The sequence below is a fragment of the Ananas comosus genome, linkage group 6 (assembly GCF_001540865.1).
Source record: "Ananas comosus cultivar F153 linkage group 6, ASM154086v1, whole genome shotgun sequence".
Lineage (NCBI taxonomy): Eukaryota > Viridiplantae > Streptophyta > Magnoliopsida > Poales > Bromeliaceae > Ananas > Ananas comosus.
Window position 1 is genome coordinate 2,328,247 of NC_033626.1, and position 17,196 is coordinate 2,345,442.

The 17,196-nt window shown below is 40.5% G+C and overlaps 2 protein-coding genes across 2 annotated transcripts; both read right to left on the reverse strand.

The window, feature by feature from the left end:
- On the reverse strand, positions 574–7,214 carry LOC109711572 (probable RNA-binding protein 19). The gene is given in 17 exon segments (XM_020234708.1): positions 574–825; positions 913–1,044; positions 1,346–1,519; positions 1,634–1,735; positions 1,819–1,923; positions 2,600–2,771; positions 3,036–3,100; positions 3,662–3,985; positions 4,252–4,369; positions 4,454–4,540; positions 4,728–4,859; positions 4,970–5,205; positions 5,207–5,707; positions 5,807–5,921; positions 6,519–6,626; positions 6,727–6,800; positions 6,952–7,214. Coding segments are annotated over 16 exon segments (2,490 nt in total). The 5' UTR covers positions 6,729–6,800; positions 6,952–7,214; the 3' UTR covers positions 574–708.
- LOC109711618 (putative protein phosphatase 2C-like protein 44) lies at positions 11,028–11,868 on the reverse strand. The gene is made up of 3 exons (XM_020234757.1): positions 11,715–11,868; positions 11,276–11,409; positions 11,028–11,206 (listed from the first exon to the last, which is right to left on the reverse strand). The coding sequence occupies exons 1-3, from the start codon at positions 11,866–11,868 to the stop codon at positions 11,069–11,071; spliced, it is 426 nt and encodes a 141-aa protein (XP_020090346.1). The 3' UTR covers positions 11,028–11,068.

The following is a 17,196-nucleotide window of genomic DNA, read 5'->3' on the forward strand; positions in this document are numbered from 1 at the left end:
TAGAAGCATTATTCTATAAAATACACTTAAATAAAATCTTTGTACTTCATTTCAGCAAATTAGAAATATTTAATATAAAAATATAAAAATAATTTATAGTAAAAATTTGGGTAAATTGTATTGTTACCCCCTGAACTTATGGCGAGTTTCACTTAATCCCCCATACTCCTAAAATAGACATGTAACACTCTAAACTCTAATATTTCATTCGTTTTACCCCTTCCGTCAGTTTCCGGTTAACGGAGCTTGACGGAAAACTGACGGAAGGGGTAACATGAACGAAATATTAGAGTTTAGAGGGTTAGATGTCCATTTTAGAAGTTCGAGAGGTAAAGTGAAACTTCGCCAAAAGTTCATAGGGAAACAATGCAATTTACCCATACATCTTTTGTAAAATATGAAATGTTACATACATAGGTAGGACTACTAAATAATAAAGCACTGCACAATCTCTCCTTCCAACTCTCTTGTTGTTATATACCTGTTCCCTATTTAAATTGTCTTAATGAACTCATTCCATAGTCGACAAATTATCAGTGAGCCAGCATTTTTTTCAGCATGACATTGCACCGGTTAATAATAATATAAACAGAACCATTATATTATATGAAGTCAAAATTTTGAGCTGCATTCATATCCATCTAATGTGACTTTGCCCGAAAAGTACTATATGACGAAAAAATTTGACGGTACCTTCATCCGTAAGATTCAGTTTTTAGCCCTCTTCGATGGTCTCTGAAATCGACTGACGTCGTCTGTGAATTGTGCAGCAGTTCGTGCTCTTAATTCTTCCAAGCTCTGTCCTTCTTTTGCTCTCTCTATCACCTAAAAGGAAGGATGCAAGGTGCGCGCATTACAAATTTTGGATGGAGAAAATACATTATATATTTTCCAAAAAGAGGGAATTTTTACCAAATGGCGGCCATATAAATGCGTGTTTGCGAGTGCTTGTAGAGCATTTTGCGCCTCGTGCTTCGTGACATACTCCACAAATGCAAAACCCCTGTGACTCCGAAACTTCATGGGCAATCTTAAGCTCTTGATCTGAAGAATTCAGCAACAAAACTTTAGGAAATGCTCAAAGAGATGCCAAACACTTCCAAAAGGAACGTGGCAAATATTAACTACATAATCTTATAATCCAATTTTCCGGTTTTCTTCACTATAATCCTGATTATCATTTTTTATTATCAGATTGAGATCAGATTTGGGGAAGAAACACAGGTAGCCTTAAACTAGCAGTCAATTAAACCATCTGAAATTCCTCCATACATTGACGACAAAACTCAAAATGCAAAATTCTTAAAATTTAACCAGGGTATTATCATAAACCCACAAATTTTACCTGACCAAATGGACCAAATAACTGCCTTAAATCTTTTTCTGTTGCCTCAAATGCCACATTTCTCACGATCAGCTTAGTTGAACTCCTATCATTTTCACCCTTCTTTGAAACCTGACCATCTCTTTTTCCATGACAAAGTTGCAAGGAAAGAGCATGACCATCCAGAACAGTCCCCTGAAAATTATATAACAAGTTACAGACTAGTACAGTTACCTAATTCCTCAAATGACAGTAAGTGAAAAAAAAATTATTTGTTTGTACTTTATGTTGCAAAATCTTCCAGTTTACCTGCAAATCTTTGCAGACGCTGGTTGCTGTTTCCACAGAATCAAATTCAATAAAGCCAAAGCCCATGGATACAAACTTGCCATTCTTGAGGTGCTTTTTCACCTTGAAAGTATAAAAATATATGATTATTAAGACAAAGGAAGAACGGAAAAAATGTTGTTTAAATAAGCTTTTCTTCAATGTACCTTTACACTTTTTATCGTTCCATTCTTCATATTATTAGTAAAGTGCAGCTTCAGAGATTCGTCCAAGGTCTTAAAATTTAAGTTCTTCACATAAATCGACCGTGACTGCAAACAATAAAAGACAAACAATAAAAAAATGGGGATCTATTATGAAAAATGGATTAGAAGTCTGATATCAAAACACAGAGGTGATAGAATCAAATATCACTGCGTATTTGAAGCAACAACATAGGGGGAAATGAGATGCAATCATCTATAGCTCTGAAAGCTAGAACTCTAGTTCTAAAAAAGGAGACTAGCAAAAGAAATTTTGATATTAGGGGGACAATAGAGAAATCAGTTTACACTATATAATCTGGGAGCAACATTTTCTCATAATGGTACTTGAATTTCTTCCTCTTTTTTTCTTTTTGTAGGGGGAAGAGGGGACGGATGTTAGCTTTTTCCTGACACTCTTTATTATTTGTTTAATGGATGAGCAGTAAGAATATGTATGGTGACAAGAGAAGGGAATGAAGAAGTCAGCAGCTAAGACACTTAAACTTGCATTGATTACCAAAAATAAAAAAAAAATAGCGACCGAATACTAACATGCTTGATAACTATCTCCGTTCAAAAAGGCACAGAAGCTTACAGTGAGAAGGAAATCAAATAGCCTACATTAAAATAACAAAATATAAAGAATGATATTGCCACAGAAGTTAATGAAAATTGAAGCTTCGCAGTCTAAAAGTGCATAAAAATGCTCACAACAAAGAGGCGAGTAAAGAAAATGTCAAACCTCCACCCTATCGGGATCAATATCCTCTTCCGGTATTCCCTCCAAGCTTTCCTCCACTAAAACTTTTTTAACATTCTTCTCACCAACTACATTCTTTTGTTCCTCACATGCTGATGGTTCGGTAGGACAAAAAATATTTTCAGGAGCCCATTCCAGATATAATGGAGCATCTCTACAAGTTGTAAAAATTTCCAGAACAAACAGGGGGAAAAAAGATTAATCATTTTCAAAATTTAGTCAACCATATTGGATTTGCACTCTTCATGAGAGACAATGTAACCTGATTTCTCTATCTATAAAAAGACATTGAGGATTCCATACTCAGAGGAGTTGACTGAACAACCGCATTCATATTCCCTAAAAAACGTATGAAGAGTGCAAGTTTCTAATTACTTTAGAATTTAGATGTAAAAAGAGAAAAACTAAAGAACCTTGCTTGTATCTTTTGTATGCTAAACACTTGAAAGCCGAACGAGCTTCTGCTGCTTCAAGAAAGATAACCTGAAGAATAATGCAATAGGAGATACCGATTTATAAATTTCTGCAGCCAAAAACAGTAACGCAAAAAGGCCAAATTTGGACGAATGAAAGGACATATTTAGATGTATACCCCTGCAAAATTATCTATTTGCATTTAGACCCCTCCAAATTCTAAACTATGCCTTTCAACAACTTAATTTCTTCCACATAAATCATTGTACTTACGAAAATATAACACTTTCAACCCAAGAATTGAATCATTTTTCAACTTATGATAAGGGTACACTCATACGAGGGTTTACTTTCAAGGAATATTTACATATCTTCTGGATTCTGTTGTGCCTTGTATGTAATGGATAATTTTGCAAAACACGGATGCAAAAGCATCTAATTAAAATGTAAATATGAAGATTTTCTTTTGATGATTTGATCAAGCCAGTAGGAACCAACATGTGTACCCTTTTCTCACTTAAAAGTTGAATTTAAAGCAGGTATACCCATTGCCCCATGATAAAGGTACCCACCAAACGACCAAGTGGTTGGTTATGTAAATTTTATGAGTTTATCAAGCAAATTTCATACCAAAGCCAATGTTCTGGTTGGTGGGAGAACAACTTTGTCTAAGCTCCCAAATTTCCCAAACATGCTAGCAAGATCTCCTTCAGAAGAGCTGTAAGGCAAGTTCTTAACCAATATCACATGGTTGCTTCTTTTCATTTTTTCATTTTTTTTCACAGCGTATTCCTCTAAAGCAGCAATGTTGATTCCAGCATTAGATAGAGCTTTCTTAGTCTCTGCTACCACATGTGTTTCTCCCAGTGCTATACGCACAGCAAGATCATCCGCATCACGATCAAGTAATTCGCTTTTGCTGACACCAGTTTTCCTGGCTATGTTTTCAACAACCTGATTGGAAATTGGATAATGATGAATCAAATATCACAAAATCCATTTTATATTAATTTGCAGTTAAATCGAGTTCCAATCAAGTAAAAAAAATTCCAGTCAAGAATCATATATTACAAAAAAAATTATATATAGAAGTATAACATAAAAAGTAATATATCTAGTGGAATACGAAGGACATCATCCTATTAACAATATAAAATAGTGCATGGAAGAAAATAAGCTTATGCATTTATTCATTAAAGTTTGCTGGAATATAAACATACAGTATCAGGACGCATGAATAAGCTATTCCACGCCTGTGTATCACCACTAGCTTCAGATGCCTTCCTCTGATCTGCTCTTAACTGCTTGAAGGTCTTATTCTCCACCACATGATTAGACCTTAATGAATTCAAAACAAACAGTTTAAATCAAACAAGCTTGTGAGGAATGGAAGTACCAAAAGGATAATACAAAGGTTCTTACTCAAGTTTCTCATCATTTTGTGGCTTGGCAGGCATGACATGTAACAACCTGCCTTGGAAACTTGAATTGTCTAAATCTTCAAGTGCCCTACAACATTAATAAGGTGTCAATGCAACATAATGGAATCCAAACATAATAGTGACCCAAAAAAAAAAAAAAGACGAAGAATGTCATATAAATATTATCATATCTCCACCAAATTGAATATAACCAATTCTTTTAGTACTAAGTAAGAATGAGATAAAGGGCATAATTATGCGACAAAAATTATTACCTTATAGCAGATTCTGGAAGTGAAAAAAGCACATAACCTATGCCTTTGGACCGTTTAGTATCTTTATCAACAACAAGATGCATGTGTGAGACATCACCAAACTGGCTAAAAAGCTCCATCAAATCCTCTTCACTGGACACCACCAATAATAATTTACTCATTAAGAAGACAAGTCAGGATAGATATAAAGGACTAACATCTGCATTCAGCTAAAGTATTATAGAGTCAGTATAACACCATACGTAGTTGCGTAAGGAAGATTGCGGATAAATAGCCGGCCAGTTTCCAATGCCTGTTTCTTCTCATCACTTACTGACAATGTTGGATTCTCATTATTAACATCTTCACCATCGGAATCTACTAGAGGAGACTCCTTTTCCTCTCCATTGATATCATCTTCTCCAACTGAGAGCCCATTTGCATCATTTGTATCCATATCTGTTTGACTTTTGGAATCTTCGTCATCAGAGTCTGAAGATTCTGGACCAATTTTTCTTAATTCTACTCTTAAAATACTCCATGTCGGTCATATGATCATGCTCCCTTGTTTCCAGTGATTCCTCCATCTCATTTTCTTCAGAAGTACTTTTAGTAGCCTCAGGTTCGCCGCTGCTACCATCAGTTGTTCTAGCCTTTGGTCGAGCTGCTTGCTTTTGCCCCATCTGTGACTGCTGACAATCTTTCTCACCGATTTTGCTATCTTTGTCAACAAAGTCACCAGCACCAATTGCATCATTGGCCCACAATTTCGACTTAGTCCGTGGCTGCATGACTTGGAGAAATTCTTGGAGTTTTGGATCATTAACTTCAGTGCTTTTACATAGATTAGCATTCAATTTTTGGCCTTCAGAAATTTTTATCGATGAAACTTGGTCGCTGACACCAGCATTGTCTTTGCTTTGACTCAACGGAGTGCTTTTCTCTAGAGAATAACGGCTCCAAGGACGAGGCAAATTCAGATCACCAACTTTACGAGCAACCTACAATTGGCAGATAAGCTTATAAGGTGCTTATTATACTTCATAACTCCCCCCATCTTTCAAGAGCTATCTATGTAAGAACATGGGGTACCATCTCACCTCACATATGAGCTTCCGAGTATCCATGAAAGTGTTGTTGAAATATTCGAGGGCCGCCTCAGCTTCCTTCTCAGAACGAAACCCAATGAACGCAAATTGCCTACTCTTCCCATCTCTATTCAAAACCAAAAAAATTTATTTTAACAACTATGCTACACAAATAAGAACAAATCCGCAGACTTGAGAAAAAAAAAATCCAAATGTTACATACTTCATATTCAGAAAAAGAGGCGAAAAATACAAAAGGAAGCATGAATTAATGATGTATTACTACATATACTGAACAAAAAGGTTCTTTGGTCACAGAAACTGTTTCAAGTTGAGAAATTTAATCAGCTTCAAAATAAATAGGCTAAACTAGAGAAGCAACTTAGGAGCTTCATAATTTTAGACAGGTAACTAGAATCACACGAGACATTTCAAACTCAGCAAACAAACATAAGAGAACAATTAAAAAGGCGAATCAAACACATGAATCAATGGTGATAAAAGATTTGAAGGTGGGATTTTTCGATTTTTCTCACTTAGTGCGCATGATCTTAGCGTCGGTGACCTCGCCCTTCTGGGAGAAGAACTCTCTGAGGCGATCCTCATTGACGTACTTGGGCAANACTCAGCAAACAAACATAAGAGAACAATTAAAAAGGCGAATCAAACACATGAATCAATGGTGATAAAAGATTTGAAGGTGGGATTTTTCGATTTTTCTCACTTAGTGCGCATGATCTTAGCGTCGGTGACCTCGCCCTTCTGGGAGAAGAACTCTCTGAGGCGATCCTCATTGACGTACTTGGGCAAATTCTTTACGCAGAGACGAGACCTGTGAACCAAAGAGAGCACAAAACCCAATTAGCCTTAGAGGAAAAGGGAAGAGGCGATTCCTCAAACACGAATTGAGAAGGAATAGTAGGAGCTCTCACATCTCTAGGGCTCAGTAAGAGGGATTCTAGGGTTTCGGAACTGTGGAACCCTAGATCGCGATATACCCAAATCTCTGTAAAAACAAAAAAAAATCACATCAAACTCTAATTAGAAGCTCAAGAAAGAAAACCCCTCACATTCTTTCTGCCCAAAAAACCATAAGAAAAAGAAAAAGAAAAAAAAAGATGAAGAAGATCAATGGAAGACGAAGAACGAAAACGAACCTGTTGAAAGCGCCGCTGCCGGAGTTCCATCGGGATATGCGAACGGCGAAGATTGCGCTGCCGGCGGCGAAGAGTGCGCTGCCGGCGGCGAACGGTGGAAGACTGAAGGGCGCTGCCGGCGGCGAAGAGTGCGAACGGTGGAAGATTGAAGGGCGCTGCCGGCGGCGAAGAGTGCGAACGGTGGAAGACTGAAGGGCGCTGCCGGCGGCGAAGAGTGCGAACGGTGGAAGACTGAAGAGCGCTGCTGCCGGGGGGTCTTCGATCGGGCGTAGAATAATAATGGCCAATTTGCATAAAAAATCTACTTATTTCAGGCTTTTGCAAAACCGGGCCACATTTTTCGTTTTTGCAGGTTCGGTCCGCTTTTTCGTCCGCCTGACCAAAATACCTTTATTACTTTTTCTCTTTCCTCTTTCTCTCTCCTCTCTGTTTCTATCGTTCTGTTTTTTTTTCTCGCCGCGCCCGCCGTTCTCCCTCGAATCCTCCTGCGCCGTCCCCATCACCGTCGCGTTCCCGAACCGCACCCTCCTCGCTCCCCCCGGCGACCCGCACCCCTCGACGGCCCCCACGGCCGTATCCTCCACCGCCGGCCAGCGCGATTCTGTTTTTTTTTCTCGCGCGCCGCCGTTCTCCCCTCGAATCCTCCTACGCCGTCCCCATCACCGGTCGCGTTCCCGAACCAGCACCCTCCTCGCTGCCCGCCGGCGACCCGTACCCCTCGACGGCCCCCACGGCGCTCCTTCGCCGCCGGCCCGAGCGACCCCCGCCGAACCGGCGGCGGAGGAGCGGCCGTGGGGGCCGTCGAGGGTCGGGTCGCCGGGGGAGCGAGGAGTGGCGGTCGGGAACGCGACGGTGGATGGGGACGGCGCCAGGAGGATTCGAGGGAGAACGGCGGGCGCGGGCGAAGAAAAAAAAAAGAGCGATAGAATTACACCATTACACCATTACCATTACACATTACCCATTACCATTACACTATCACAACCATTACTATTACATCACATTACACCATTACCATTACACCATTACACCATTTACGCATTACACCATTACACCATTACACCATTTGCCAATGGAGAAGAACACGCGCGGGTCTTTTTCATTTTCTTCTTCTTTTTCCATTTTCTTTCTTCTTCTCGCTCGGAGGACCCTCGACTCCCTCGATCTCCGCTGACAGGGGCGCGCCTTCCGCCGCCGCCTCGGCGGCGCCGATGGCGTCGTCAGATGAGGAGACGTTTTCACACCCAGCGGCGCATCGCCGGAGTCGGCGTACAGCGACAGCCCCAGCAGCCCCATCTCGCGGCGGTGGTGTCGAAAGCTCGTCGGCGATGGTGAGGGAGCTGCTCGAGGTGGTGCTCGCGCTGTTGAGCTCGGGCTTGGCGGCCGCCGACCTGCGCTGGTCGACGAGGCCGCGCAGGCCGCGGGCTGCGACGAGCGGAGAAGCCGCGAAGCTCGGGGCCAGCTCTGCCACCACCGCCGCGTTGCTCCGCCGCAGCGGCTCATTCTCCTCCACCAACGCCGTCGCTCCTCCTACGTTGGCGGCGGCGGCGACGGAGGCGGTAGGGGTGGGGCCGAGGACGAGGAGGCGAGGAGGAGAGCGGGAGTCGGTCTAGGGCTAGGGTCCGCGGCGACGGGATCGAAGAAAGGAGAGAGAAAAAAAAGAGGAGAGAGAAAAATATAAAAGGGTATTTTGGTCAGTTTGCTGAAAAAGTGGACCGAATCTCCAAAAACGAAAAAGGTGGCGCGGTTTTGCAAAAACCCAAAATAAGTGGATTTTTTATGCAAAAAGGCCAATAATAATATGTATTATTATATCTAACTATATCTATCTATATCTATATTTATACTACTTATTTATACTACTTACAAAAATTATGAGTTTTGAACTTTTTCGCTTTCCAAAAATATCTCTATTTTTTTTACTAATATTTTCATATTCAATAATTTTGAACTATTCATTTCAAATAAATCTTCAAATAATAATTTATTCTCAAATATAAATATTAAGTTTTCGCCGTTGGATTTCATCCAACAAATAAAAATACATTGGAATAAAAATAAAAGTATCTGTCATACATTTTCGCTGTTGGATTTCATCCAACGAATAAAAATAAAAATAAAAATATTTGTCACTTTTATTGAGAAAAATACCCTCCATATCTATGCGTTTCTCAAATATTTTCTTTCTACCCACCAATTATGTAATACGTAAAACTAAATTTATCTCCTATCTAACGTAATACCCGCCAATTACGTAATATCTCCGCTAATCACAACGTAATACCCGCCAATCACGTAATATCTCCGCTAATCACGTAATACCTAAAATTAAATTTATTTTTTATTCACGCTTTTTCTCAAATATTTTTTTTCTCAAACATAATACATGTCAATCACGTAGTATTCAAAATTAAATTTTTAAATTTGTAATGCCTGCCAAAATTTAATACCCGCCAATTTGATAATTTGAATTTTAATTCATGATAGTTGATTTTTTCTTACAAAAGATAGTAGATTTAATTTTGACGAGTATTAAAATTTAACCCCGAAATCAAAACTAAATCGTTAATTAAATATAATTTTAAATATTTTTAGTATTATTCTTCTTACTTTTAGTGTAATTTGCATGGAAAGAAGACTGGTCATGACATTTTCAGTTAGTTTAGTGACGGATTTTGTATTTTTTGTTCAATGATACTATGATAGATTTTGTGTTCTTTCTTTGATGATATTGTGATTCTACTTTTTATTTATGTCATTTTATTTTGTAATGATTAAATACTATATATTGAATCCATAATATTTATTTATAAAAATTTTATTTTTTTGGTATTTGTGCGACGTGCATTGCACGTGCACTTAACTAGATTTAGTTCGCAAATTTTCGGGAGCACCAATCAAAGTTATAGAAGAAGTTATAGAAGAATAATACCGCAACGAAGTATATCGGATGCATGTAAGGTGACAAAGAAGATTGAGCGACAAATGTCACTGGGGTTTTGACGGGAGAGACCTAACAAATAGCAAGGCATATATTCTTTTATTTGTCATTCTTTTGTATGTTGAAAAGAAACTTAGTAAATAGAAAAATATAAAACTACAATATGGTAGAGGTAAAAACTTCATTAAATTGCAGGATTCTGAAACAACAATTGCTGATTTTGTTCATGGAAGTGTACTGGCATGTATGAAAATTTTCTTGTAGTCACTTGCAGTGTACTTTTTTTTCTTTTTTTTTTTGAGAGATAGTTAGCACGCTACTTGCTTTGTTTATTTCATTTAGAAATAAACTTAGCTATAAATGTGAATCAACTAGGATTTGAATTTGGGTCTCGAATACCAATCATCAAGCTCTTTGCCCCTTGCTCTAGAGATGGTCGGTCACTTGCAGTATACTGCACAAACATTTTGAGGTGAAGTTACATCTTATATCAACATAACTCTCGATAGAAGATTGATAAGTGACCTTACTACCCCATGCCGCAATATGTGTGTTCAGATATCTTTAAAGGTTTCAAGCTCAAACTTCATAATATCACCACATTTGTCAAATACGTCGTCTAGTGTTCTTTAGTTTGTGATGCAAGAAAGATGGGCACCCTTTTGATACGTGTAAATTGTATTTAAAATTCACTGCAGAAGAAATCAGCCTTTTTTGTTGTCTACAATATGCATGCATGACGTTTTTTTGGCAACAAAAATAAAAGTTAGTTTGTCAATAAACTTTTCTTCACTTGTTTTTCTGAAGAAATCAATCCTCTAGTTCACTCCACTACTTAAATTTGAGCTATGAAAATAAATATATTAAAAACAAAAGTATTAACCAAATAAGGCTTAAATGTGAGGCCTAAATATAATTTGATCGGGTAATCTACAAAAGACACTGCTTGTCAGTGTACATCTCGCAACTTTTTTCAGAATTTTTCAAGATACAACAGCAAGGAAAAACTAGAAATCTTGTTTTCAGCATGAATATAACTATCTAAAATTTAAAATAATTGAAAGATCACACAATTCTAAAGTTAAATACGTAAGGCTCTTTACGTAGGTAAATATCTTTATAAGCAATGTGCTATCATAAGGGTGCAATTATAATAACAAAGAAAAACTTTATTCGTCAGTGAAAGCGGACGACAATGCAGGAGATGCTAGCTTTACTCATTCTAGTGAGAGCCTCCGCTGCCAAGCACTCCGCCGCCTTTTGAGCATCCTCAATATGGCCTATCAAGTCTACAGCTTCCTGGTACCTCATAACCTATAACAAATATGAGTAATTTTCTCAAATCCTTTTTTTATGTCAAGGCTTAAAAGATTAAAATTTTACCTCCCATACACCATCACTAGCTAGTATAATGAAGTTGGTATCGGATTCTACATTCTGTGCAGTGATAGCAAGCCTCGACTTCTTTCGGGGCTTGTGTTCTTCACTATTTGTCACGCACTTCAATTGCAGCAAACCTGTTCGACATAACACATCAAATTATTATTTGAACAAATGAAAGATTCAACTGTTGCTTTAATGTACCAATTAATGAATTGATAAAAAGTAGCAAAAAGAACATGACCGCATGATTTTCCTTCTTGAGCAAAAACTATGGCATAAATAATTTCACAAGACAATTAAATAAATAATGGTTCCAAGATGATAGTTCCATAAAATAGTCAGAGATAATATGTTGCTTTCGAATAGTTGAGTAAGCACCTGACATAAAAGACCTTCCTTTCTTCGTTTTATTTTTTTCGACCAATCTACGTCGCCGCACCGTCCTTACAGACCACAACTTTGTATCCGCCACCAAAATCTGCTGCTATAAATTTCTTACCATTCATAACAAGCAAAGTTGTGGACCCTGCAACTTCATTTGCACCATCTCCTTTGTGCACATTTGCCCTGGAATTGATATAGGCCTTTATCATGATTTCTTTGGCTTTTTTCCTTATTTGGATCTACATTCGAAAAATCGCAAATCATAGCGAGCAATAATTTTTTTCGCTTCTAAGAGAAAACATATTACAATATGGTACAGTAAAATATCACCAAGCATGATCAAGCAACCACTTATATGGTTGTAACAAAATTTGTAACTAGCGAATATTTTGAATAAGTCAAATTGTATACCTCATTAAGATTCTTTTGAAAGAGATGAGATTGCAGATACTTTGTGATGCCACCACCTGGTCCACCTATTTGCTGATCAAAGGCTCCAAACAACTATAACTCTAAGCCTTCTATTTATTTCCTTTGCGCGAGCATGGAGCCTTCAGAGTTACCATCCCTCTCGACTGAATAAAACCCATGAGAGATTCCTATCCATTTATTGTTCTTCAATAGTTCCTTGTCCTTTATACCCCTTGTAGCAAACCTTCTGTAAGGAAGTGAATTCTCGAAACTCGAGGATTAGACTTCGATTAGAATCGACTAGTGGTTGAGTGTGCAATCTTCGGAAAGTCCGAAGGTGATCTTAATGCGCAAAGTGCATTAAGGAGAGGTCCGCGAGAGCACCAGTGCAAAACTTGCACTGGAGCAGAAATGCTCTCGGGGACCGGTCCCTGGCAAGGAGGGACCGGTCCCATCAGGCTGGGTTGTGGAGGTCTCTGATGAGACCGGTCCCTGGTGGGCAGGGACCGGTTCCCGAACGTTGGCCCAGCGAAAATAGCCGAAATTTGCCTAAGTCCCGAAAATTCAGCTTTTGGGAACCGGTCTCTCGGACAAGGACCGGTCTCCCGGGGACCGGTCTCTCAGGCAAGGACCGGTTCCCGAACGCGAAATCCCCTCTGCTCGAAATGGCAGCCTTCGGGGACCGGTCTCCCCGAGCTGGGACCGGTCCCTCGCTGCGAAAATGCCCAGAGAGGGCTGATTCAAAGGATGAAAAGTTGAGGGGGCTATTTGCAAAATGTCCTATATGAGGGCTTGGGGACCCCTCTCTCTCCCTCAGTTGCTCTCTAACTCTCTCTCACTCTTTCCCTCTCTCTCTCTAGAAGGAGAAGAAGAAGAAGAAGGAGAAGAAGAGAAGAAAGAAGAAGAAAGAGAAGAAGAAGGCTAAGAAGAAGAGGAGAGTCATCTTTTCTCCCTCTCCCTCAAGCTTGGAGCTTAGGTTAGAGGTAAGCTTCTAACCCTCTAATGGTAATTCTAGGATTTTGGGTTTTTATGGGTAAGAATTGGTTCAAATGGAACCTAGAAAAGATAAGTAGATGGTTCGGGCTCGCAATTGAAGCTCGCACCATGGATTTCCCTCTCGTCGCCATTCTAGGGCACGGATTTGGGATTTTAGCAAATCTAGGGTTTTGATCTATTTTAATGGGTCATAAACCTAATTGCTAGGTCTTGGAACGCGTCGGCGAAGACGGTTTGCCGATCCGACGAGCGAGTGCGGAGTTATTGCCGAATTGGGTACTCGAGGGCTCGCTTCGCCCGAGGAGTTGAAGCGACGTGCAAAGATCGCAACGTCGAGTTTTCTATTGTCGCGACATCGCCAAGAGGTGGGTGGTGTCCATCCCGAAGCAATCGGGCTCCCTTCTTTGTCTTAGTACATGTCGATTCTTGCATCTTGCATTATTGCATTATAGGATGATTATGCATTGCCTTTCCTTATGCCTTCTTTGATGATATCGTAGCATGTATTGGATATTTGACATAGTGGATTGATAAGGATTGGGTCGAGACTTGTGAATCCTATAGTGCAGAGAAAGTGATGGGCTCAATGGTTGGTCTAATGTTAAACAAAGAACGAGTGGCACCTAGTCGATAGTAAACAATGGACGAGTGGCATTTAGTTGATAGTAAGCAAAGAACAAATGACACATATGAGTCGTAGCGTATGTGAAGCCTATGGACTATATGATGATTGTAACCCTAGAGGATAGGGTATTCTTGAGACGAGGATTGGATCATGCTCACGGTCTGTTTCTAAATCTTGTGATGGAAGCCCCACACAAGTAGTGCTCTCCGGATGTTGGTCACGTGGGATCGCTTATTTTGGGTCCCAAGGGTTTGCCTATTTAGGCCCCGGCAGACGGTCTCGGTTCGTAGTGCGAGTTGACCCTCCCTACCTTCGAGATGGCTAGTGAGCAGTAGGCTCCTTCAGGGAAGCCATGAGATTAAGAAACAAGTGAATAAGATCGATGAACAGGTACATAGCTTTACCTTTGACATGACGACAGGTTAGTTGCTTACCAATTCATTAGACATGCATTCATATATCTATGATTGGGCATAGTAGTGTAGCTTTACTTTCCTGTCCTTACAGTTTTTCCTAATATAAATGTATCTACTTGTGCCCGCTTGGACCTAGTGGGGAGATCGGCGGAGTCGGCGGCCGAACCCACTGGGAACTAAGGAAGTTAGTTCTCACCCCATTTTTTACAGGTTCCAGTTCGGGTGTCCCCGGTGAGCGTGAGGATCGCGGTAAGGGCCCGGCGTTTTAGTCGCATTAGCTACCTCCCTTTTTGCATTAGCCGTCACCCTTTTGTACTTGAGAGTAGATGATGTATAGGGTGAGGTTGAGTGCTTGTACTTATGTTTTTGGATGAATGTAAAAGATGTACTTAAATGTATTGAGCCAATGAGTGTAATAGATTACATCTTCTCTCTTATGTACTTGTATATTTTCTATACTCGTATCTTGCTCTTGGTTGTTGCACTAGTGGTGCTTCTTGATCGTGTATTTATGAATTGATTCCTGGGTAAATTCTTATACATGATCCGTTGGTTAGCCTTGGACGGACAGGGAAGGTCCTGTCCGTTCGGCGTCTGTTCGACGCGTCCGGGGCCGAACCAAATTGGTAGCGGTCACGGGGCATGACACCTTCTCACCTTAAAAATTTCCAACCCAAAAAAAAGGGAACAAATTCAGTTAGTATATCTATATACTTTTTTGAACAATACTATGCATGGTTGATTTCCTCATAAGTGATGGTTTCCTCCAAATAATTGACAACAACATTAAAATATCGATTAGTCTAGTGATTTCAAAAAGCATACATATAGATCTCTAATTTTTTTTAAAAAAAAGAGAAGTAGATTTGCGTCTATTTATATTCATATTTTGATTGTTCTACCCTCAACTCACATTAGAGTAAAAATAAAACAAGTTATTTGATAAATAAATAATAAATCACAGAAGAGAAAAGAGATAAAAGAAGTAACTCAAATTACCTTAATTCTTTTTAGAAGAACACCTAAAGCCATTTTTGTGATCCTCGATTAATCCAGAATTTTATTATTATACATAATAGCAGAGAGTGAATGTGAGATCCCTGGTGTTCAGCAGTGAAGGCTTGTCGACAGCTCTGGAGAGTGTCGGAACAAGTCTGAGTCGCGTTGGCGCGAAATAGACGCAAAACAGACTCTGTACGACGCGAGAGCAGCATTTAGCAAGAAAATCTGCAAATAATTATTTTTCTGCTTGCTGTACCGGTACAGATGCGGCTGCGTATCGGTATACTTTGCCTGGATACGCGCAGCTGCTCTCGGGTTGGCATCTGTATCGGTACACTTGCACGTGTACCGGTACATTTGAGTTGGTGGTGGGCTTTTTGGTAAATTTGCTTGCCTCGTTGTATCAACTCTTCATCCCCTTGCTATATACGTGTAGGAGCAGAGAGAGAGAGAGCTATTTACTACTCTTCTCCTCCTCTCTCTCTCTCTCTCTCTCTAGCATTGATCGAATAGGAGGAGCTTGGGTGGAGTAGATTCGCCGTCGACGTCGCGCCGCAGAACCGTTCGAGCCTACATTTGTCGCCGTAGCATAGCGAGGAGGCCGGGCGAGAGTGTGTTACTGCCGTCATCGACATCGCACAGATACTAGGGTCGCTGTCGAGGTAGGTGTGCCGTCAAATTGCTTCTTTATTTCCAAGCTTCTTCAAATTCGGGCTAGGTGCTGTCCCTGCAGATTTCCAGCATCGATCGTTGGCGTTTCGGCTCGTACTCAACGTAGGAGCGTCGGATTTTGACGAGATTTGGTTCGTTGGATTCAGGACTTCGAGAGGAATCCACGAAGCCCTTATTTGCTGGATTTGGTGAAGGTTTGCTGGGGCGGAATTATAATCTTCTCTGCTGCTGTTTTTGAGGCAGAATTGATGCTTATTGTCGGATTCTACGTGTAAAGTTTGGCGGGAGCTTGACTTCTGGCCTTTGGAGGTTTTCGGTTGATCCAGCAGGGTATTCCCTTGTGTCGGGACTTCCTCGCTGCCAGGGATTAGCGACTAAGGTGGGTTAATCATCGGCTTATACTCCTAAGTGCCTAGTAGTCAACATGTGTAAATTTCAGATTTTGTGTAGTTTACTTTAGCTCGAATTCATGGATTATTATGTGAATTGCAAATTTGAATTTGGAGCATGTGATAATAAATTAAGTAATTTATACATGTTGGACCTGGAAATTAAATTAGGAGAAAACCGGCGAGTTGGACCTGTCATCAGTTACACTACCTAATTTAGCCCTAGGGGCCGTTGTATTATTTTATATTGTAGCAGTATCCTCATAATAAGTATTCCAGGTAGTTTAACTTTTAGTTACGCTCGTGCTGGGATGCCGAGTACATTTTTATAGTAGCGTTCAGGCTGTTCTGGACTGTTGGGTGCCGTCGAGGTTGACGGTGGACCCGTATCGCCTTTTTGGCGACGGATTGTGCCGAGGGCACGTAACCTGTTGGTGGTTAGACCAGTTAGAGTCGGTCACTTAGATTTTGGCTTCAGGTAGAGCCTGATTGAGCTCGACAGAGATACGCTGTATACTCGGTTGGGTAGCTCCCATGAGTGCCACTCCGGAGACGGGCGTTGTGCTTTCGCGTTGGTGTCGTTCATGCCGGTTGGACTTGCTCTCCACGGACTAGATAGTGTGGAGGTAGCTGGATAGTCGCAACTGGGCAGGGACGGGTGTGTTCACAGTCCCAGGGACGGCTATGCTTACAGTCCCGCTTAGATTGGGTCAGATTTGACATTTCCTACAGTTGGTTAGTGTAGAGCATGATAGTGTAGTGATTCATAGTGGTAGATTTTATTCCTGCATTTACTACTATCCCTACTCCCTTCTGTAGACTTAGTGGGTGGACCGATGTTGTTGAGGGCGGCACCCACTGAGGACTACTTGTTTTACAGTAGTTCTCACGCCCTGTTGTTACCCTATTTTTGCAGAGCCATTGTCTTCGGCTGCTGCTGTTGCTGACCAGGATCGAGGCAAGGGCGTCGCGAGTTAGAGCCCTACCCGACGAGCCGAGCTAGAGGTGCCCCTGCAGCAGGTAGTG

Coding starts and splice junctions, on each gene's coding strand:
- LOC109711618 (XM_020234757.1), bottom strand. CDS start 11,868: ATGATAAAGGCCTATATCAATTCCAGGGCAAATGTGCACAAAGGAGAT. Junction 11,410..11,714: donor AGTTGTGGTCTGTAAGGACG/GTGCGGCGACGT, acceptor TATGTCGAACAG/GTTTGCTGCAATTGAAGTGC. Junction 11,207..11,275: donor CTAGTGATGGTGTATGGGAG/GTAAAATTTTAA, acceptor TATTTGTTATAG/GTTATGAGGTACCAGGAAGC.